Below are 23,609 nucleotides of genomic sequence, written 5' to 3' on the forward strand. Positions count from 1 at the left end.
TGATTACAGACAAACCAAAAAAAAAAAAAACATCAAAAACATATCAAAAACATTAAACAAAAACATAAGCTGACTAACATATCTTGCAAAAACTTCGTTTTGGCAAGATAACAAACAAACAAACAGAAAGGGGTGAAAACAGTTACCTCCATCCATCTTCGAAGATGGCGGAGGTTAATTATAATTGCGGCTGATTTTGGAACTTCAGGTGGATATACCCACGTAAAATCAATTTCTGTCTCAAGGAATCTAGTTATGACGAATGAATTGAGTATGTAAAAGTTAAAAGTAAAAGGGAAAGTTGAAAACTATAACTCTGTGAGCACTGTTGACATCAAATTGAATGACTAGGATATCAGGTTCACTTGAGTGACCTCGCAGTATTGGCGGCGGAGGTTTTGCACTCTACCGAGTGCTCCCCCTCTAGTTTTCCCATGTTCGCGGCACTCATGCCAGCATTCAATTGCACGTCACGCTTCAGGCCTATCCTGCGAAGTTTATCTCCTGCAAGACCACGTCGAGTCCCTTTGGGCAAGACCGGTCATCTTTACAATATATTGAGTCAAGAGAGATCTGGGCTGAAGACCCGGAGAGCCAAATAGCTTTGTGACCTGGGCGGAAGCAACTTTTACAATGAACCACACGTGATGCCGGATCCCTCATACCATTTTTCTACTGCTTTGTGCCATCTTTATATTCCATAAACCTTACAGTGCCCGAAAGGCCCCAACCCAGATCAAGTACAACCCTGTACTTGGCACATACCCAAAATTCTCTGCAACACTTGTATTGCAATTTTTTTATCCTTCGATGTCCGGGTTCAAATTTGAGATTGAGGAAGAGGGGATTTGATGAATAGTGGAGCTATTTCACAATTGCAGGGAATTTTCACTCAATTTGTGGATATTAGTTACAACTTGTTGGCTTCGGGTAAGCAGTTCAGTGTGAATACATGGACAGGATAGATAGAATCGTGTTGCTGTTTGTGTATTAAAAAAAATTGGGAGGAAAAATTAGATACAGCTTCAAGCCAATTTTGCATTGTATTCAGCAAGCAAATCAGAATGTGTATAGAATGTGTTTGTATGTATATGTATATATTGCAACTTTAATTCAAGGTTGATTAAGTATCAATGAGAATTTTGGTTTATTGGGATTCATGAACATCTGCTATTCGAATGTACATTTTTTACAGTGCATACTGGGTAAATTTAATAATAATAATAATAATAATAATAATAATAATAATACAGTACCATTCTTTTCATTCCGAAAATGCACATAGGGCTGCCGAGGCAGTTTCATTGGTAAGAGTACAGTCCTGGATGGGTCGCCACTCCGATGCAGGTTACCCCACATGGTTATTACCGCAATGCACTTGTACTCATTTTGCCGACCTCAGAAGGATGACAGGCTGAGTCAACCCCACCTGGTGGTAATTCAACGGTACAAAAGGGGCTTGAACTCAGGATCCTAAGTTGTGTGTTTATGTGCACTGTGTGTGAGCTCTCATACGAGCCTCGACAAGGTATACAAAAAAAAATAATTCCAAAGCCAACCACCTTAACACTGGGTAAATTTACACAAGGATAATTACAGTATTTATGATAACTTTGTATGCAAATTTGATAATTGCTTGGTGCATCAGGTTCTTGATCAAATTATTTTCCTGATAATACCTGTGTAGTCGTGGGGTGTCGAAGCCACTTGCCAACTACTCCGACAGACTGACTGTAACCAGGAGTGTCGTATTCCGAGTGGTCTGCATTTGGCTCCAGCATAGTCCCTTCCACCGTTTGCCTACCATTCTACTCTAACATACCAGTGTTGCTCATTCCTCAACATTCCCCCATTTCCCTGCTCCGCATCGCAGGTTCATCCCCTTTCTGTCCACTAGTAGCTGAGGTTTGTTTCACATTTACTTGCCCTAATGATTGGCCCGCTTCCGGGGAAGTCTTTGCCTCTTGGTTGGAGATGGTTGGTGAAAGGGGTAGTACTTGACATAATTTCCCAATTATTGTTTCCTTTCGTGGATTATTCAGGCCAGTTGTGACGAGGGAAAGACTTCCTCTTTGTTTTGCTTTTAAAATGTTCTTTGTTAAAACGACTTGAACACTGTTGATTCTGGAATGAGATTTTATATGTCTCTTACAGTTTGATGACGTAGAAAACGCATTAACACACAGAGGGCACTTATACGGACGTTCATCATTGTGTGTTCTCATGTGCTGCCGAAGGTGTGAAGTTTGCTTAAAACCTTTGCCACAAACAGTGCACTTAAGGCGCTGTTCCTGATGAATTTTCAAGTGCGTGTTATAATTTGAGGACCGAATAAAAGTCTTTCCGCAAATTGTGCATTCGTACTGACATTCACCACTATGGATTCTCTTGTGATCCCGAAAGGATGACGACTGAAAGAATGCCTTCCCACAAACAGTGCACTTATAAGGGGGGTCATCATTATGAACCCTCAAATGAGTACGATGGTGTGATGACTGAATGAAACCTTTTCCACAAGTTGAACACCTGTACGGACGCACACCGCTATGAACCCTCAAATGAATATGATAGTTTGATGACCGAATGAAATCTTTTCCACAAGTTGAACACCTGTACGGACGCTCACCGCTATGAACCCTCAAATGAATATGATAGTGTGATAACTGAGCGAAATCTTTTCCACAGGTTGAACACCTGTACGGACGCTCACCGTTATGAACCCTACAGTGACTACGATAGTGTGATAACTGAATGAAATCTTTTCCACAAGTTGAACACCTGTACGGACGCTCACCGTTATGAATTCTCAAATGAGCATTATAGTGTGATGACTGAATGAAACTTTTCCCACAAGTTGAACACTTGTACGGACGCTCACCGTTATGAATCCTCAAATGAGTACGATAGTGTGATGACTGAATGAAACCTTTCCCACAAGTTGAGCACCTGTACGGACGCTCACCGCTATGAACCCTCATATGAATTCGATAGTGTGATGACTGAATGAATTTTTTTTCACAAGTTGAACACCTGTATGGACACTCGCCGTTATGCATTTTCATGTGAGCTGAACAAGATGATGATTGAGTGAATAACTTTCCACAAATTGTGCACTTAAATGAACGCACACCATCACGGATCTCTGAGGGAATATTCAAACGATGTTTGCTTGAAGCGTCGGGTGTCTGAATGGAATCTCGCTCTTGATCACGCGACCCCACGTCATCCTTGGTAGAGGGAATCGTTACGTGCTCTTCTGATATTTCTGCAAAAATCAAAGCGAAAAAACAAAATAAAAGCAGAAATAAATAACACATTTTGACAATCACCAATTCACCTTGTCAGCACGGATAGTAGACTTTGCCAGGTACGCCAACATTAGGTTTCTGCGTTCAACAAAGAGATCTTCATAAGTCTCACACATTTTGCTCATTTTGTATTGCTGGGCAGAAAGCAAAGTTGCACTTTTCATGGACAGGGAAGAGAAAATTTGAAGAGGGGACAAACCCAAATGCTTCTGCATGTCTGCCAATTGACAGCATCTAATTGTCATTCCACTATCATGTCTGACAGGATGGTGCAACTTAGCATCATAGCAGAAAAGATAAAAGGACATTGATGTCCCCTGGAGTTGCTTTTAGCATGAAAACAACAAACAACAGGAGACAGAAGGGTAATATTAGCAGAAGTATTTAAGAATCTGTAATATTTCTATTACAAGCTCATAAATACTATAAATTACCTGTGGGCAATAAGTGAATTCCCAAAGAATCCCAAATTTAACGAGAAAGCATCCCAAAATGCAAAGCCCGTCCGTGTCTGCTTGTACCTGAACCAATCTTGACAAGAACGACAAATAAATAAACCAATGTCACCCGCAGGGTGACCCGTATCTTGCCAAAAGGTGACCACGTGTGACTTCCTTAAGGTCACACTGAGGTGAACAGAGCTGCTATCCACCAGGAGCGACTCCTTGAGGAATATCTGCCTATGAGAGATTCCGATGAGAATCGTTCTACAGAGTAACCATGAAAAATATGTGTTTGCCTCATAATGTCACCAAATGACGTCATAATGTCTCAAGCTTGACATACCTAGAAAGCACTCATCGAGGTGTTCAATTTGAGGTGCGACACGATATGGTTCCTAAAACTTGAAAATTTGACCTTGGGGTCAAATATGTTTGACCTGAGGCATTAACCATGATGGTCAAGGCCAATCGCCACCAAAAATTAATCAGCTGTGCGCCAGACCATGAACTATATTCCCATGCAGTTTGAAGCCGATCCGATCAAAATTACTAAAAAAAATAAGGGTTTCGTCGACTCCCCTGATTTGCGACAAAGTGACCTTGACCTTCAAAATTTTATACGCTGAAAGGGACCTCTATAGGCCTCTGATATGCGAAGTTACAAAAATTTCCAATGATAACTGTGCTCTGCAGAGTGATTTATACGTGATTACAGACAAAAAAAAAAAAATAAACATATGAAGGTCAAGGCCAATCTCCACCAAAAACGAATCAGCTGAGCGCCAGACCATGAACTATATTCCCATGAAGTTTGAAGACGATCCGATCAAAATTACTCAAAAAATAAGGGTTTCGTCGACTGCCCTGATTTGCGACAAAGTGACCTTGACCTTTGACCTTCAAAATTTTGTGCACTGAAAGGGACCTCTATAGGCCTCTGATATGCGAAGTTACAAAAATTTCCGATGATAACTGTGCTCTGCAGAATTTTTTATACGTGATTACAGACAAACAAAAAACCATACAAGCTGACGAACATATCTTGCAAAAACTTCGTTTTGGCAAGATAAAAATTTATCCATCTTATTGATTTGTGTTCTCCGTATTCTCATCATAGAAAATAGGCGCAATAACCTGGGCGCTCAACTGGAAGAATAATTAACCTGAGGAGGAAAAGAATGTGGGCCGGAATCAGAAAAAGGATCCAATGAACCAATGTTATAGCAAATAGCTATTTTGGGGGGCAATCCCCCCTTAAATCCCCTTCGACCCCAATTTTTTTTAATGCCATGAACAAATTTTGGTCCATCACGGGTGATAAAGGTTGTGATGAAGGTTGTGGTCAAGTTTCATTGAAATTGTGTGTGTAGTTTCTGAGAGGAAAACAAATACATATTTTAGGGGGCAACCCCCCCCCCCCCACCCCCGTGAACTCCCTTAGACCCAGATTTTTTTTAAGTGCCGTGATCAAAATTGAGTACATCACCAGTGATGAAGGTTGTCGTCAGGTTTCATTGGAATTGTGTGTCATTTTTGAGAAGAAAGCATATAACACTTTAGGGGCGGGGGCAAATACATATTTTGAGGGGCAATCCCACTGTAGACCCCTCTAGACTCCAATTTTTTTTTTCTTTAACGGTGTGAACAATCTTTCATACATCACTGGTGATTAAGGCTGTGGTCAACTTTCCTCGAAAATGTGCGTGTTTCTGAGAAGAAAGCAAATACATCTTTTTAGGGGGGGAACTCCCCTTATATCCCCTTCGACCCCAATTATTCCATGCAAACTTTATTACAGCATGGTTGATGAAGGTTGGAGTGATGTTTTATCGGAATTGTGTGTGCAGTTTCTGAGAAGAAAGCAAATACCTCATTTGGGGGGAACCCCCCCTGTAGACCGCCTTAGACCCCAATTTTTTTTTTAACGCGGCATGAACAAACTTTGGTACATCACGGGGTGTTGAAGGTTGTGGTGAAGTTCCATCGAAATTGTGTGTGTAGTTTAAGAGAAGAAAGCAAATATATATTTTGGGGCGCAACCCCCTCTCTTACACCCCATTAGACCGATTTTTCTAATGTCATGAGTAATCTTTGGTAAATCATGGGTGATGAAGGTGATAGTGAAGTTTCATTGGAATTGTGTGTGTGTCGTTTCGGAGAAGAAAGCAAATACCTCTTTTGGGGGGGCGAGGGGGGGGAGGAACCAACCTGTAAACTCCCTCTGTAGATCCCCTCAGACCCTGATTTTTTTGGTGCCGTGAAAAAAAAAAAACTTTGCTACATCTAGGGTGATGATGGTAGTGGTCAAGTTTCATCAGAATTGCATGTTTAGTTTCTGAGAAGAAAGCAAGTACATATTATTTTTTGGTGGTGGAGAGGGGGGGGGACCCCTTTAGACCCCCTTATTGTCACATTTTTTTTAATGCCATGTATAAACTTTGGTATCGACATGGTGATGAACATTTTGGTAAAGTTTAACCAAATCTCATCTGTGGTTTCAGAGAAAAAGTTGCAAGTATTTGTGGATGGACAGATGGACAGACAGACGGATGACGCGCCATCCCATGAGCTCCCCAGAACTACATTCCAGGTGAGCTAAAGAAAAAAAAAAAAACAAGAAGTTTTGATGAATTCCTTATCTTTTGAGATGAGTCACTTGGAGTACAGAGCGTGGCGATCTTCGTCGAGGAACCGGAAGTGCAATTTGGGGTTTGGACAACGACAAAGGATTTTCTTTGGGGCTTTCCAGTATTTGAGACTTTCATGGTTTCCAGAATTTGGGGCTTGGAGATCTATAAAGGCATTAATTCCATCCTTCTTCAGAGAAAAAGCCATACTATGTGCAGTTGATGCCAAAAATATTGGCACCCTTGCACTTTTTTTCAAATAATGCACCATTTCTTCCAGAAAATTGTTGAAATTAAATTATATTTTGGTATCCGCATTTGTACTTCTTTTGCTTGCAGTGGAACAAAACAACAAAAAAATCTGAAAATAATGACTACATTTCAGCTTTATTCCTCACAGAAATCCTAAAATGGCATGGACAACATTATTGGCACCTTTCAGAAGTTGTTAGAAATAATTAGATTTCAAGCAAGTGATTCTCCTTTACTTTGGAATTGAACTCACCTGCGTTGAGTTGCAGGTGCCTACAATATAAAAATCACTCATTCAATCAGTTTGAATGGAGAAAAGGAGTCGTTCTGCTGTTTTGTGTCACTGTGTGTACCACAATGAGAATGGAAAAAAAAAAAAAAAAAAAAAAAAACAGATAATTGTCTGAGGAGGTCAGACACAAGATTGTAGTCAAGCATGAACAATCCCAAGGCTACAAGTCCATCTCCAGGGACCTTGATGCTCCTGTGTCCATCACACACAATGTTATCATGAAGATTAAGGCCCATGGTACTGTAGACAACCTCCCTGGACATGGCCGCAAGATAAAACTTGATCGAAGGATTGTAGCGAAGGATTGTTTGAATGGTGGAGAAATCACCTAAATCAACTGCCAAACAGATTCAAGTTGAGCTTCAGACACAAGGTATGACAGCTTCAAGTCACACCGCCCATCACCAGCTCAAGAAAGGGTGTTCTATGGTAGGAGACCCAGGAGGACCCCACTGCTGAGAGAGAGACATAAAAAAGCCCGACTGGAGTTTGCTAAAACACACCTGCACAAGCCAACTTCCTTCTAGGAGAATGTCCTGTGGACAGATGAAACCAAATTAGAGCTTATTGGTGAAGCACATCATCTCATTGTTGACAGAAAACAAAATGAAGCCTTCAAAGAAAAGAACACCTTCCCGACAGTCAAACATGGACGAGACTCAGCGATGTTTTGTGGTTGCTGTGATGTCTATGGCACTGGGTGCTTTGAATGTGTGCATGGCATCATGAAATCAGGAGATTACCAAGGAATTTTGGAGCGTAATGTTCAACCCAATGTCAGAAAGATGGGTCTCCGTCGAACGCCATGGGTCTGCAGCAGGACAATGACCCCAAACACACTTCAAAGAGCACCCAGGAATGGTTCAAGACAAAACACTGGACTGTTCTGAAGTGGCCAGCAATGAGTTCAGATCTAAACCCCATTGAACACCTGTCGGGAGATCTGTAAACAGCAGCTGGGAGAAGGCACCCTTCAAATCTGGGAGAACTGGAGCAGTTTGCACAAGAAGAGTGGGACAAACTGCCAGTAGAGAGGTGAAGGAAGCTCATTCATGGCGTATGGCACAGGAAGGAAGCACTTGACTGCAGTTATTTTGTCCAAAAGAGTGTGCTACCAAATATTCAATCTCGGGTGTCAATAATTTCTCAATGCCATTTCTTTTTATTTTCTCATTTAAAAGGATATACAGTATTAAGTTCTGAATCAAAAACAAAGGTTCTGTAATATTACCGGTGAAACGAAGAATTGTGGAGACAAAATACATTCGTCAATTTCAACTTATTTTTAGAGAAAATTGTGAGTTATTTGAAAAAAAAAAGTGCAAGGGTGCCAATATTTTTGGCCACGACCGTACGTATATGTTTGTCTCAACAGAGCAAACAGGAAATATCTCCTACCTTTTTTAAATTCCATGCACTCGAAATATCCAGGCTCAATTTTCACTCTTCTCACCACTCCTGAAGAACAATATGAACAGTGATTACAAAGAAGAACCTTATGACCAGACATTAATACATAGAAGTGGAATCCTGCTGGATAAGTGTTGGGAGAAAATGGTTCAAAGAAAGAGGGTCTCAGGGGAAACAGGCAGAGGCAGCATGTAAGAATACAGCAAAACCATAGCACGAAGAGTGGAGTTCCAGGCGAAAGGGGAATACAATCCTAGTGAGTGTACAAAAGCTCAGAGGCATAATGTGAGAGAAAACAAGGTCGTTGTGCACACCATGCTTCAACGTCAAAAAAGAAAAGCAGGAGACAACCAACACAGGAAGACTACTCCATTCGTCAGCGAAGAAGAAGGAATCGAGTTGAATGTTAAGCTTACACTTGCATAGGGTGACAAGATCAGGGTTCATGGGAAAATGTGTGCAACCTGTGATGGAAGGGGTTGTGTAAAGAGGCGAGAGGATGTGAGGAGCATGACCGTAAGAGATCCCGGAAAAAAAAACTAGAAGGGCACTCGGCAGAGCGCATAACTCCGCCACGCAATGACTTATCCGCGAGAACATATCGGGCCCAATACATTTGTGAACTCGAAGGTCACTCGGAAGAGCGCACACCTCCGCCATGTAATGCCTGATCCATGAGAACATATTGGGCCCGATACATTTTAGAAATATCATGCTATACAGTACTATATCATTTTTGGCCCTCTCTCTCAATGATGAAGATTAATTTAATAATAAAATATTTCTCGTATCCAGATTCAGATTCGGATCTTTACGAAAATCGAATCAATTCTCCCTTGCCACACACACTACGTGTCCACCAAGTTTTATTCTAATCCGTCCACAACTTTTTGAGATATCATGCTACATATAGTTTTTGGCCCTATCTCTCAATGGTGAAAAGAATCACTTTAAAAAAATAGTAGTCGGATCCGGATCCGGATCTGGATCTTCACCAAAATCTAATCAGTGTGTCCTTATCACACACTGAACCTGTCCACAAAAGTTCATCCAGATCTGTCCACAACTTTTTGAGATATCCTACACACAGACAGATAGAGGCGAAAACATAACCTCCTTCACCTTCGTCAGGTCAGGCCAGATTAGATCTGTGACTTGCTACAGGTACCATGTAAACCTGCACTAACCTGTTTCATGGTAGAGTTGTCAGCGACTAAACTGTCTCCCTGCCAGGTTTCCTGGTGAGGAGGGTGTTTGATATGGACACCCAGGAGGAATAAAAACAAAACCTGTCAAGGGGCGTTGGAGCTCCTCGTGAGCGAACGGCCATCCATATATAGTGCCCAACTGTGTCTGCGGACGTCCTCCTGCAGTTGGGTTACTTTTTTGTTTTAGGAGGTTGGTGGCAGGATTTGCATGCTGGCCACTGTTAAACACTTCATTTCACAAAACATACCACGAAGAAATTTGAAAACCCACTCCGTGGGAGTACCTCCTGTGCAGGTGCTCTCTGCAGGGCAGCTCACCAGATGACGGGATTGGGGCAAAGCCTTCGGGACCCCCAATCTTTGATGATAGGAGGAAAACCACAGGGTTACCTTCCTGGATCAGATTGTGGTGGTGTGTATCAGAATAATGCTGAGGTGTCGTCCAGCAGACGGCAGTCTCCTTGGGTTAACCTGAGCCAGTCGCTTTGGGTGGGTACCTGGAATACTCTATCCCGAAGAGAGGATGATCACTTGTCTCTGTTATCATCTGAGCTCAAGCGTTTGGACATCGGTATTGCAGCACTCTCTGAGGTTCGGAGACCAGATAGTGGTGAGATCATGGTGGGTGGTTACACCTACTATTGGTGGGCCCGCTCTGATGGTTACCGATGACCGATGTTCAAACACTGGAGTTCAGATGATAGGAGACAGGTGATCATCTTCTCTTAGGGACAGGACATTCCAGGCACCCACCGAAGGGACCACCTCAGGTTAACACCAGGAGACCGCTGTCTGGTGGATGACATCTCAGCACCACTTCGCTACACACCACCACAATCTGACCCTGGATGTTTACCCCATGCTTTTCCTCCTTTCATCAAGGAACGGGGGTGCTGAAGGCTTTGCCCCAATCCCATCATCTAGTGAGCTGCCCTATGAAGGGCAGCAACACAGGAGGTACTACCACGGAATTAGTTTTCAGTTTTCTTTGTGTTTTTTTTTGTGTGTTTTGCAGAAGAAGTGTTTTACGGTGGCCGGAGTGTAAATCCTGCCACCAACCTCCTAAAAAAGTAACCCCACTGCAGGAGGACATCCACAGACACAGGTAGGCACTAAATGTGGATGGCCGTTGGCTCACAAGGAGCTCCTCCACCGTTTGACAGGTTTTGTTTTTAATCCTGCTGGGTGTCCATATCCTTACACCCTCCTCACCAGGAAACCTGGTGGGGTAGATTGTTTAGTTGCCAACAACCCAACCATGAAACAGGTTTGTATATGTTTACAAGGTACCTGTAGCAAGTCACAGATCTAATCTGGCCTGATCTGACAAGGTGACGTGACTTTATCAACAGTTGACTAAGTCCACCATTTTGACACACATCATTAGATCATGTGATCGGCATGACCTCTGTAATTTAACATCATGACCCTGTCTTAATGTTATACCTAAATTTGGTGGCATTCTGACGAGTAGGTCTGGAGAAGAATATTTTTACAGGAATTAATGTGATTTTCCCAAAAGTTGAATAAGTCAGCCATTTTGACATACTTCCGGTAAAGTGATCAGCATGACTTCCAAAGTTTCATTGTCATCCCTACCCTGGCCTAATGTTGCAGTCCAAATTTGGTAGCATTCAAACTAGTGGGTCGAGACAAGAAGATTTTGGAAGGAATTTACGTGACTGCCATTTTGACACACTTCTAGTCATGTGATCGGCATGGCCTCCACAATTTAACATCAGGACCCTGTCCTAATGTCGTATCCCAAATTTGGTAGCATTCTGACTGGTGGATCTGGAGAAGAAGATTTTCAAGGAATTTAAGGGATTTTCCCAAAAATTGACTAAGTCGGCCATTTTGACACACTTCCGGTCATGTGATCGGCATCACCTCCGCAATTTGACATCCCTACCCTGGCCTTATTTCGAAACCCAAATTAGGTAGCATTCTGACTGGTGGGTCTGGAGAAGATGTTTGAAGGAATTTACTAAGCTGGCTATTTTGACCTACTTCAAGTCACGTGACTAGAACAAGCTTTACAATCCCTGTTACCATACTCATCTCTCTTTCTGCTCACATGAATCAACGAACAGCCACTAATCCCAACATGTATGAGTATTTTGAGTGTTTGCTGGCACAAAAACAAACAATCATGACACTGCAAATAAGGATTTCCGAAATTATGGGAGTCTCACCAAATCTCTAAACTGAACCTGGATATCCTCCAAAGGCAAGTCCTCTTTTCTGGACCAAATTATTAGTTTTCCATCCAACTTCTCCAATTCCCAAACTTGGCTATTGATGGTCCTGTTAAAGTTAAAATAATTTTGATTGTTGATGGAGTGCTAACACCATGCAGAAGAGTTGCTATTCACTAAGAGGCAGGCATGATCGGCCATACAGTCTCCTCTTGTATCAATCGACCTTGCATTTCCTGAAACTGCCTCTCAGTAACTGAAATCTGCCCTCTCAAACAATGATGGATCTTCCATCTCCTCGAAATCTGATTTAGACTCTGTCTGGGAAAGCCCTCACCCCCAAGTCTTTTGAACTCACCTCCATGTCTCAACCCCACAAACCTCTCCTCTTCCTTCGCTCCCCTAAACCATTTCTACCCCAAAACATCTTTCCATTCTCTCCCCACTCCGCTAATGTATTTCTCTCTTCTATCCTCACTTTGCTTTTTCAAATATTAATTTCCTCAAATGAACTCTGACCCCCAATTACCACGCGTACGTAATAAATAGATACCCCATTTTGAAAGCAAACACATACAGTATATAAATTGGCTCGACAAGCAAGTGAAAGCCATTCCTTTCCCACAACTTACCATCATCCAGGTGTCTTCCCACCTCTTCAGAAACATCAGAATTCACATTCTCTACTTTGATCCTCAGGATTTCAAATCCTTCCACCTTCTCACTGTCCTTCACAAGATCAGCTGTAACATGGAGTTCATGATCTGCAGGTGTATTACAAAAAAATAGATGTTATGCAGATGTTAAAAACATATATAACTATTTCTTGTGCTACAAACACATTATATAAATCAGGAAAAGAGCAATCAGTGATTGCAGACCCGCACCAGGCCTTGTTTTGTGTGGTGTTTGTGTAGTTTTGTGTGGTGTTTTATGTTTGGTGTTTTTTGCTGGTGTCATCAATTAATTAGAGACATAACTAGAACTGCCACTTTATATATGCTGGCAGTGATGACCGGGTACCAAGAAGTACCGCTTTGATCGGACACCTGACCCTGAACGATGACGTTTACTATTATTCAATTGAATTCACAATGGGATTAAAACAAAATCAATTCAAATCAAATGGAAGACCAAATAGGTAAAGTCCTGCATTGGAGTAATCAGAAGGAACCCGAACAAGCAAAACGCAAAGATGAAGTCATCAGGAAGAACCTGGATAGGATTTGGGTTTCAGCTGCTTCTCCTTCACCCTCAAACCCATCCAGGCACAGCCAAGTGAGCCTCATTCAAAAAAATTTTTTTTTTTAACCAAACCAGATGCAAAGAAAAAAACTACTGGATGCCAGACCATGCATCCAATCAGGTTGAAAGTTAAAATATATATTCCCCATCAGCACGAGATCATAGTTGTGAAGTTTCACGTTGATCGATGAAGCGGTTCAAGAGAAATAATTTATTTTAAAGATTTTCGCTCACCCCAATATGGCTGCCATACCATGTGACCTATCAATTATTAATGAACACCCCGGTATCCCCAAGGCTTGGGGAACATGCGTGTGAAGTTTTCCCACGATCTGTCCAGCCATTCTGGAGAAGGTGTTTATAGGTTTTCGGGTAAATACAATATGGCTCAAACCATGTGACCTATGACATCACAGTTGGGAACGTTTGTTCCTCATAGATAGATGGTCATAAAGGTAAAGTTTCTCCATGATCTGTTCAGCCGTTTCAGAGAAGAAGGTTTTTGAAGGTTTAAATAAAATAAAAATAAAATATATGGCTGTCACGCCACTTGACCGATGACGTCATCGATTTTTTTTTCTGTCCACCAATTTATCCCAGGACGACCCTCAAACAAAACAATTTCAGACTGATCGAATGTAGCATTCTACGTATGCTATCATGTCATCATAACGAAGGCACCGATGACATCATTAAAAAAAATATCGTACTTGTTCCCCATTGTGGAGCAACTTGCCATGTGCCAAATTTTAATATTTTTCATGGTGCGGTTTTGTCCAATTATTTTTCATTTTTTTTTTCCAACATGGCTGCCACACCACGTGACCTACGACTACATAATTATCATTAAAACATTCTACATGAATAGTCGCTCCTATGGTGAAAATTCCATGTCAATCCGAAAAGCGGTTGTGCAGAGAAAAACCGGACTCACGTTTTGGTTGGACAAACAAACAAACAAACAAACAGACAGATGAAAAATCGTGCTTCGCACGACACTTGGCGAATTAGTTGACCTTTCCGTGTGGTGGTCCAAGCTGTAATGTCATGGAATGTGTGGTGTTTATTTGTTCGTCCATTAATAAAATGACGCGACGTCACAAATAACGATTATCAGGCGCGCGTTGTCATGGTAACGGCAGCAGATTGAAAATTTTCACAACTCATTTAAAGCCACCATGTGACGTTCAACAACTTATCATCGGTGCTTGTTGCCTTCATTCTGATCGTAGAAAATATTTGAAAATACCGAGGAACATTGCTTTTCAACCAGCTTTACGATCCCGTTGTCAGGTTTGAAATATCTTGTAAAACAAAAATGTATATTTTATATAAATGTGAGTTTTTCATGTTTTTGGTGACCCTGACCTTGACCTTGGGTCAATTTCGATCAACCTTTGTACACATGTTAATATTAGATGCATAAATAGACAGTATAAGTTTCAATATAATAAGTGCAAAACTGTTTGAGAAATAGCCATGTGTGATTCACAAAATTACCCATTGGTTTATAATTAATGGGCGATAATATAAAGTGATGCAGAATCCAGATCCTGATCTTGAACATCACCAAAAGTCACATATCTTTTTGCGCTGTGGATTTCTATCAGCTGTTAAAATTTCTTCCAAATCGGTTAAGAATTGTGACCTGGAGAACGAATAGAATTTTTTTTTTTAATCACACCAATAGCTAAAAACTTTGACGTCATACGCTTGCGAAAACTGTGCATAATTTGTACTAACATGCATTTCAAAACATTTAGATATTCCATTGAAGTTTGTTTTGGCGTCAACAGGAAGTCGCTACGACTTCCGGTCACTGAGTTATGTCCAAAAATGTGTTTTCCGGTTGTGTGATGTCACGTCGCGACGTTTAGTCTGATTAAGACGGGGTTTGGACGCGGACTGTCTCAGGTGGATTGCCTATCAGGTGTAAAACTTTAAGAACGACTGGTCCATCCGTTTGGGCTGTAGACGACCGGACAAACAAACAAACCAACAAACGGAACAGACCAAAATACTTGACAAAATCGAAGATTTCGCCAAGTAACAAACAGATAGACAAACAGACCCAAATGCAATACCCTTTCCTCTGGCGAGGGTAACAAGATTGACCGCACTGTGGTCACACAAAACAACCTGCGACACAAAACACATATATTTCGTCTCCTCTGTACAATCACCTCCCTCCTTCAAGACCCACGTGTCTACGTGGAAAAAGCTGGCTCTGAGAATAAAAAAAATCATTACCCACAGCTCAGATTGCATTCTCTAATCTGTCTCATTAACCTTGTGCCGTGTCTGTACCGTGTTCCAACGCGAATGAATAAGATTACATAGTGAATGAGTAAGATCAAGTCAGCTCGGGCAGTGCTGCTGATTGATGACCTGAGCGTCCCAAACTGATCAAGATGGTACTAGCTCTGCCAGATGGGCAATGGGTCAGAAGTGAGGTCAGGTGAGGTAGTTTAACTGTGGGATCAATTGGGGGGGGGGTGGAGTCGAGGTGGTGGAGATGATGCAGAGAAGGAGGTTGGAAGTGTGTGTGCAGGAGACCAGATGGAAAGGAGAAAGGGCAAGGATGTTGGTAGGAGGATACAACTTGTTGTATGCAGGTGGGGATGGAATGAGTAATAGCGTGGCAATAATGTATCGGAAGAGATCAGCAAACAGGTGGTCAGAGTGGAAATATGGAGTTAAATCAGGAGGGTTGTGCAGCTGATACGGGTGTAAAGGCCCTGAATCATGAGGGTCTGCAGCTGAGATGGATGTAACGATCCTGTATCAGGAGGGTCTGCCGCTGAAATGGATGTAAAGATCCTGAATGAGGAGGGTTGTACCGCTGAGATGGATGTAAAGACACTGAATCATGAGGGTCTGCAGCTGAGATGGATGTAAAGACCCTGAATCAGGAGGGCCTGCAGCTGAGATGGATGTAACGATCCTGTATCAGGAGGGTCTGCCGCTGAGATGGATGTAAAGATCCTGAATGAGGAGGGTTTGCCGCTGAGATGGAGGTAAAGATCCTGAATCATGAGGGTCTGCAGCTGAGATGGATGTAAAGACCCTGAATCAGGAGGGCCTGCAGCTGAGATGGATGTAAAGACCCTGAATCATGAGGGTCTGCAGCTGAGATGGATGTAAAGATCCTGAATTATGAGGATCTGCAGCTGAGATGGACGTAAAGATCCTATATCAGGAGGGTCTGCAAGTGAGATGGATGTAAAGACCCTAAATCAGGAGGGTCTGCAGCTGAGATGGATGTAAAGATCTTAAATCAGGAGGGTCTGCAAGTGACATGGATGTAAAAACCCTAAATCAGGAGGGTCTGCAGCTGAGATTGATGTAAAGATCCTAAATCAGGGGGGTCTGCCACTGAGATGGATGTAAAGACCCTAAATCAGGGGGGTCTGCAGCTGAGATGGATGTAAAGACCCTAAATCAGGGGGGTCCACAGCTGAGATGGATGTAAAGACCCTAAATCAGGAGGGTCCACAGCTGAGATGGATGTAAAGACCCTAAATCAGGGGGGTCCACAGCTGAGATGGATGTAAAGACCCTAAATCAGGAGGGTCCACAGCTGAGATGGATGTAAAGATCTTAAATCAGGAGGGTCTGCAAGTGAGATGGATGTAAAAACCCTAAATCAGGAGGGTCTGCAGCTGAGATTGATGTAAAGATCCTAAATCAGGAGGGTCTGCAGCTGAGATTGATGTAAAGATCCTAAATCAGGAGGGTCTGCAGCTGAGATGGATGTAAAGATCCTAAATCAGGGGGGTCTGCAGCTGAGATTGATGCAAAGATCCTGAATCAGGAGGGTCTGCCGCTGAGATGGATGTAAAGATCCTGAATCAGGAGGATTGTGCCACTGAGATGGATGTAAAGACCCTGAATCATGAGGGTCTGCAGCTGAGATGGATGTAAAGACCCTAAATCAGGGGGCTCTGCAGCTGAGATGGATGTAAAGATCTTAAATCAGGAGGGTCTGCAAGTGACATGGATGTAAAAACCCTAAATCAGGAGGATCTGCAGCTGAGATTGATGTAAAGCTCCTAAATCAGGGGGGTCTGCCGCTGAGATGGATGTAAAGACCCTAAATCAGGGGGGTCTGCAGCTGAGATGGATGTAAAGACCCTAAATCAGGGGGGTCCACAGCTGAGATGGATGTAAAGACCCTAAATCAGGAGGGTACACAGCTGAGATGGATGTAAAGACCCTAAATCAGGAGGGTCCACAGCTGAGATGGATGTAAAGACCCTAAATCAGGGGGCTCTGCAGCTGAGATGGATGTAAAGATCTTAAATCAGGAGGGTCTGCAAGTGACATGGATGTAAAAACCCTAAATCAGGAGGGTCTGCAGCTGAGATTGATGTAAAGATCCTAAATCAGGGGGGTCTGCCGCTGAGATGGATGTAAAGACCCTAAATCAGGGGGGTCTGCAGCTGAGATGGATGTAAAGACCCTAAATCAGGGGGGTCCACAGCTGAGATGGATGTAAAGACCCTAAATCAGGAGGGTCCACAGCTGAGATGGATGTAAAGACCCTAAATCAGGAGGGTCCACAGCTGAGATGGATGTAAAGACCCTAAATCAGGGGGCTCTGCAGCTGAGATGGATGTAAAGATCTTAAATCAGGAGGGTCTGCAAGTGACATGGATGTAAAAACCCTAAATCAGGAGGGTCTGCAGCTGAGATTGATGTAAAGATCCTAAATCAGGGGGGTCTGCCGCTGAGATGGATGTAAAGACCCTAAATCAGGGGGGTCTGCAGCTGAGATGGATGTAAAGACCCTAAATCAGGGGGGTCCACAGCTGAGATGGATGTAAAGACCCTAAATCAGGAGGGTCCACAGCTGAGATGGATGTAAAGACCCTAAATCAGGAGGGTCCACAGCTGAGATGGATGTAAAGACCCTAAATCAGGGGGGTCCACAGCTGAGATGGATGTAAAGACCCTAAATCAGGGGGGTCTGCCGCTGAGATGGATGTAAAGACCCTAAATCAGGGGGGTCTGCAAGTGAGATGGATGTAAAACAGGCTGATAAGCAAGTAAATAATATCAATCGAATTGCTTTGATTTTATTTGATTTCAGACATTTAAACTCGCCATTGGTTCATCCGACCGACCCTGGAATTCGGCTTGTGATCGGAATGTCAGGAATGCGATTCCTCGGGATCAGAGTGATCATAAAAACCCCATTGAGTCTTGTGGATGTGAATACCGGCGATCAAGAGGAAAAGGTTTATTGTACCTGAACAATACTATAGTTCCAATGGGACAATGGTATGACGTAACACTTCGTACGTCATTACGTCATCACCCCCATGGAGTCAGACAAAGGCTTCAAGCTGTTCGGCATCGAGGTCGTGATTTGAAACAATGATGAAGGACATCCGGGTATTAACACGTGTATGGAGTCTGGTTTGGACCTAAAATCAACATTAAAACACAATGGGAGGAACAATAAGTATTCTACAATAGAATCTGAGTCAGTGCGAGTCAAGAATACCGGGATCCATCGGACAACGACGCAACCAGAGAAAGGAGGAGGAACCCGGAAGTGCTCTGGTAGATGCGTTGTCATGGAGATGTGAAGCGTCGTAGAAACCGCGTCCGGAGACGGCAGAAGCGCCTTTCACCTGAGGTGACCTGAGGTGACGCAACGCTGCGCTCAGGGCTAAGAGCAGCGCGGCGAGAACTCCACGCAACGTTCCGAGGAACCGAGAACGGACGGGGACGCGATCGTGAGAGGTCAAGGGACATCACGTGCTCCCCATCTGAAGTGGCAAGCCTTCCCTGAACAACCGAAACGGCGAAACAATCCTTGTATTCAGCTTGTAGATATTTTACACGATGGAAAACAATGGTCGTGCTGAAATTATTTTCAATGCTTGTAATGTTGCGTGATATTTCTGTTATTGTGATTATACACCGCTCCTTCCCAATTCTATATGTAGGCGATGTGCCGATGCGTGACGTCATATCCGGGCGCCGACGGAAGTGGGTGTTGAGTTTTCATTCCGTTTTCTTGTTTGTCTGTGAGTTTTAAAATCGAAGATTTTTCAACCGATCTTCACGAAACTTCACCACATGGGAGAGTTTGGCGTATCGAAGAAGCCCATTGTTTTTGAGGTCAAAAGGTCAACAGAGACCAAAGGTCAACAACTTAGGTGGTATTTCTAAAATCCTCAATTTTCATCCGATTGACTTGAAATTAGGAGAGGATATATATTTCAGGTCACTGAATTCAAGCAACCATTTATTTTAAGGTCAACATAGACCAAAAGGTCATTATAGGCCGAAGGTCAACAACTAAGGTGGTATTTCTAAAATCCTCAATTTTCATCCGATTGACTTGAAATTAGGAGAGGATTTTTATTTCAGGTCACTGAATTCAAGCAACCAATAATTTTAAGGTCAACATAGACCAGGGGTTCCCAAACGCAGGGTCGTGACCCAAACTTGAAACACTCCCCCCCCCCTCAAAATCTCAGTTTTTGAGGGGGGGGGTTCATGTCAAAAGCATTTTCTCTGACATTTTTTATCATAGGTACACTAGGTACCAGTATCATTTGGGTTGCGAGGCAAATGTGATTTCAAATTTTGGGTCATGGACAAAAAAGTTTGGGAACCACTGACATAGACCAACAGGTCATTATAGGCTAAAGATCAACAACCAAGGTGGTATTGTTGCGAATCTGGAAGCCATGACCACACAATATACAGGTCCTTTAGCTCAGATATCTCAGTAAGTATGTTTTTTATAGATAGCCTGGTCTCATGGGTAAAGAAATGTTCGTGCGCTGTGGAGTTATTTAATAGTCAGGTTTTCTTTTCATTTATTTTTACACCACCGAAATCAACTCCGACGGCACCGCATCACCCTCACCGTCACTTTGCTTCCTTCACCGCGCTCTGGCTGACGTCAGGGGTGGGCGCAGCCCCTGCAGAAACATGTTGCTCGACTTCCCGTGTGAAGGGCGGTCCTTTGGAAGAAGGTGGAGTTTGGGGAGGAGCCACATGGCGGCCCTCGACCAATCGGCGTGCAATGGGTGGGGTGACCGTCGCTCGTCCAATCGGACTTCCCTGACTCTGTGAAGGGCGGTCCAAGTGATGTCACCACGCCACCTGGCCAATTGAGGGGTTTGCCACCCGTTTTGGCCAGTGAGAGGGACGGCGAGGATTTTTGTGTGCCAAAACTGGCCAGTGACAGGGTGACGAGGGAGTCTGCGCAGAAGGCCGTCCAGAGTGGAGAAGCGGGGAGGGCGGAGCCCCCCCCCCCTTTCTGCGGGGAAACGAGATAAAAGCATGGACGGCTGAACCAAAATGAAGAGAGATTTCTTCACCGCCCTCGTTGCCGTCAGCCCTGCTCCTCGTCCTCGTCCTCCGAATGATCGCGAGCCTGGGCGACGACCTCGATTCAGCTCAGTTGGGTTCAGCTGCGCTCATCCGTCCTACGGTGACCGGAGCTCCGGGAAGAAGAGGACGCCCAGCTGCGCGTTCACAGCCAGGTAGCCAGCTACCACTGATCTGCAGCCCGTCTGTCCTCCGGGCTGGATATCCAAAAAAAGACCATTGGGGTCCACTTCTGTCTGTGGGTGTGTGTGTCTGTGTGTGGGCCCCGTCTTTAAGTAGTAAAATTGTAAAAGTGCTTTGTGCTGTATATATTTGCATTGCCTTGCTTTATTCGGTTTAAATCTGCTCTTCTGTGATCCCTAGTTCCCCATTATTGTATAAATAAACCCCGTTTGTTCAAGGTTTTCAGCTCGTTCGTGTCCATTCTTGCATTGACTGAGCGTGTCGCGTGTGAAGGATTAGCTGGCCATTGCCGTTGTCACAGGATAATCGGGACCGACGGTTCTTGGCAATTAAACCGCTTGGAATCACACACGGAACGAGCGTGCTAAGCGGCTCGTTTCCTTACGATTTCTGTCGAGGGTGTGAAGACTCGGTAGATCGCCACGTGGTCTCTCGGTATTTTGAAGATTTGGCAAATAACCCTGTATCACGTGGTGGAACTATTGACCCTTCACGGTCCAAAACAAGGACCCGTCGACTCCGGTCTTATCCGGGGCGACTATCTGAATCCCGGGTGATCGGTCGAGCCGACTCGCGGCTCCAACCTGCGGTCATGCCCGTGGCCGACGTCCCGGCCCCGTAACAGTATTTCTAAAATCCTCAATTTTCATCCGATTGACTTGAAATTTGGAGAGGATTTATATTTCATGTCACTGAATTCAACTTGCCAATCATTTTGGTTGCCAATCAATGAAATTATTAATTACTTAATTGTTATCGATTTATTAATTACTTATTTATTTTAGTTATCATCCTGGCAATATCTCAGGCACTTTTTGAGCTCGGAAGTTCAGATTTGGACCTGACAGTGAAGAAGTGATTTGGCTATAAAGGGTATTTTGATTTATTTATGAATCAATTAATCGATTAATTATTTTCTTTCTTGCTTTCAGGGTGATATCTCCGCCATCCTTTCAGCGAAGAAGCTGAAATTTGGGGGCAAAAGTGAAGATGTGCTTTGGCAAACATGTTAATTTTTTATTTTTTGATTAATCAATTAATAGATTAATTACTTAATTATGTATGTATTTAAGAAGTTGCGTGTTGGTGGTGAAGATGGAAAAGTGTATATAAATAAATAAATAATTTAAATTGTGTTGGTGGTTAAGTTAAAAAAAAAAAACAAGAATAAAAGGTTTTTTTCTCATTTTTTTGTGGATAAATGTGATTCCCAAAGGTTATAAAAAGAGACTAATGTGCTTTTTTTCTTCCGTTTGTCTAACATTGTCCACGACCCCGTCCTGTATCCATGGACGGACACACCCTGAGTTTGGACCCAAACTCTGCATATCCACAGATCAAGATCTCTCGGAACCTCTGGACTGTGACTCTAACCATGACTGTTCAACCGTGCCCGGAACACCCTGATCGTTTTGAAGACTGGGATCAAGTTGTTTCCTCTGAGAGTTTTCCTCGGGCCATCACTACTGGGAGGCTGATGTGAGTTTGAGTAGTTTGTGCGGAATCAGAATCTGTTTAAATTCGATGAGCAGGAAAGGGACAGGGCAAGAGTGTGGGTTGGGAGAAAATACCGAGTCTTTGTGTTTAGAGAAACAGAATAACTCATACTCAGCATTACACAAGCAAGATACCCGCCTGTACGTGCCGCGGGATCCAGAACGATTTGGGTTTTTGTTGGATTGGGAGGTGGGACAGTTGACGTGTTCCGAGGACTAGCAAGTCCTGCAGGTGTTCAACGGGAACTTCATGGACCCCGACAAACCTGCTGTTGGGGTTTACAACTATGTTGGTGATGATTGCACCATCTGTGTTGGTGGTTCTGCTTAGTTTTGCTCATTTTAATGATCTTGTTCATTTTGTCGTTTTCATGATTTCGTTCATTCCGTTCAGTTTGTGATGAAAGTTTATTTCATGAAACGTACAAAGTGAAGGTTATTTTGGGTTCAAATTAATAAAATCATTTACTTGTATATATGACGATGTGATTATTGATTAATATTTATATTATAAAAAAGTTTACATAGTTACATAAGTGCATAGTTTATCTTATTTGATGTGAAATGAACTTTAACCAGAACTCTTCACTCTCCTCGTGATACAATCGGGATTCTTCTACTTTTTTTTTACTCTTTTTCTTGTTCTTCTTCTTCTTGTTACCTCGGCCACCAAAGGTGGGTAGAGATTGTTTTCACACCTGTCTATTTGTGATCAGAATATCTCAAAATCTTGTGGACAGGTTAGGTGTGTGACGATGACGGAATGATTAGATTTTGATTAAGATCCGTATCTAGAGATGAGAAATTTAAATGCTTCTTCACCATTGAAAGATTGCAAAAAAATTATAGCCAGCACAATGATTTCAAAAAGTTGTGGACAAGTTGACAGAACCAGGTGGATGGGTTGTTCATGTGACAAGCTCATTCAATTTTGGTTCAGGTCTGGATCCAGATTTGGCTTATCAGTGGGATATAAACCGTAATACTATTCAGAACATCAATGCGATTTACTCAACCGCCCCCCCCCCCACTCCACATATACCTAACATTACACACTGATATTTGTGCACCCAGCTACCAGTGCAGCTCATGGTACTGATCTCTTAGTTGTATTTATTGAATTTTTTTTTTTAATCTGAGTTAGGTGATCTTTTTTTTTTTACGACACCCCTTCACCACACCTTAAAAGGTTTCTTTCCCATTTCAAGAATTGTACAGCATGAGTCTGTGGGCCTATCACTTCGCCACTGCAGACAGGTCAGTGGTCTTCGTCTTCGACCACCTCCTTTCTGGTGTTGCACCCTCTGCTCTTTCCATGCTTTGTCATCCCCCCCCCACACAAACACACACACACACACACACACACACACACACACACACACACACACACACACACACACACACACACACACACACACACACACACACACACGTGGCTCACCATTAATCCCCTTCTGAGTGAAACTCCCAAAATCCAGAATCTCTGCCCACCTTCACTCATTCGTTTCTCTCTTTTTCCACCTGTGGAATCAACTTCCACATTCTCTTCAATCTCATTCTTCCCTCCAGGTCTTCAAGTCAGCTGTTCACT

The 23,609-nt window shown here is 43.0% G+C and overlaps 2 protein-coding genes across 9 annotated transcripts in view; one reads left to right on the forward strand and one right to left on the reverse strand.

Moving 5' to 3' along the window:
* Positions 1–435: 435 nt before the first annotated feature.
* Positions 436–18,743, reverse strand: LOC147033504 (uncharacterized). 2 transcript variants are annotated; one of them, XM_085855582.1, is made up of 4 exons: positions 18,493–18,743; positions 12,371–12,502; positions 8,321–8,380; positions 436–3,265 (listed from the first exon to the last, which is right to left on the reverse strand). In XM_085855582.1, the coding sequence occupies exons 1-4, from the start codon at positions 18,500–18,502 to the stop codon at positions 1,839–1,841; spliced, it is 1,629 nt and encodes a 542-aa protein (XP_085711708.1). In that variant the 5' UTR covers positions 18,503–18,743; the 3' UTR covers positions 436–1,838. The 2 variants fall into 2 exon arrangements, with proteins under 2 accessions (XP_085711708.1, XP_085711719.1); XM_085855593.1 differs by having other exon boundaries at positions 18,235–18,733.
* Positions 18,744–18,766: 23 nt separating this feature from the next.
* Positions 18,767–23,609, forward strand: part of LOC147033505 (NACHT, LRR and PYD domains-containing protein 12-like) — an 85,471-nt gene continuing 80,628 nt past the window's right edge. For 6 of the 7 annotated variants that reach the window (XR_015051254.1, XR_015051258.1, XM_085854976.1 and 3 more), the window contains exon 1: positions 18,767–22,001. Coding sequence is in view for 5 of the 7 variants with exons in the window: in XM_085854976.1 (XP_085711102.1) it covers positions 21,811–22,001 (191 nt within the window). In the remaining 2 variants the exon portion in view is untranslated. The remainder of the gene's footprint in view (positions 22,002–23,609) is intronic. The other variant, XM_085855000.1, reaches the window with a different exon arrangement.

Source organism: Eptatretus burgeri, chromosome 2 (genome assembly GCF_056783735.1).
Source record: "Eptatretus burgeri isolate ZD-2024b chromosome 2, Ebu_testis_v1, whole genome shotgun sequence".
Taxonomy (NCBI): Eukaryota; Metazoa; Chordata; class Myxini; order Myxiniformes; family Myxinidae; genus Eptatretus; species Eptatretus burgeri.

Bases quoted from the DNA above. Each gene is read 5' to 3' on its own strand.
- LOC147033504 (XM_085855582.1), bottom strand. The intron at 8,381-12,370 runs GTAAGTTGTGGG...ATTGTTCTTCAG, and splicing joins GGGAAGACACCTGGATGATG to GAGTGGTGAGAAGAGTGAAA. The intron at 3,266-8,320 runs GTAGGAGATATT...TGATTTTTGCAG, and splicing joins GTGCATGGAATTTAAAAAAG to AAATATCAGAAGAGCACGTA.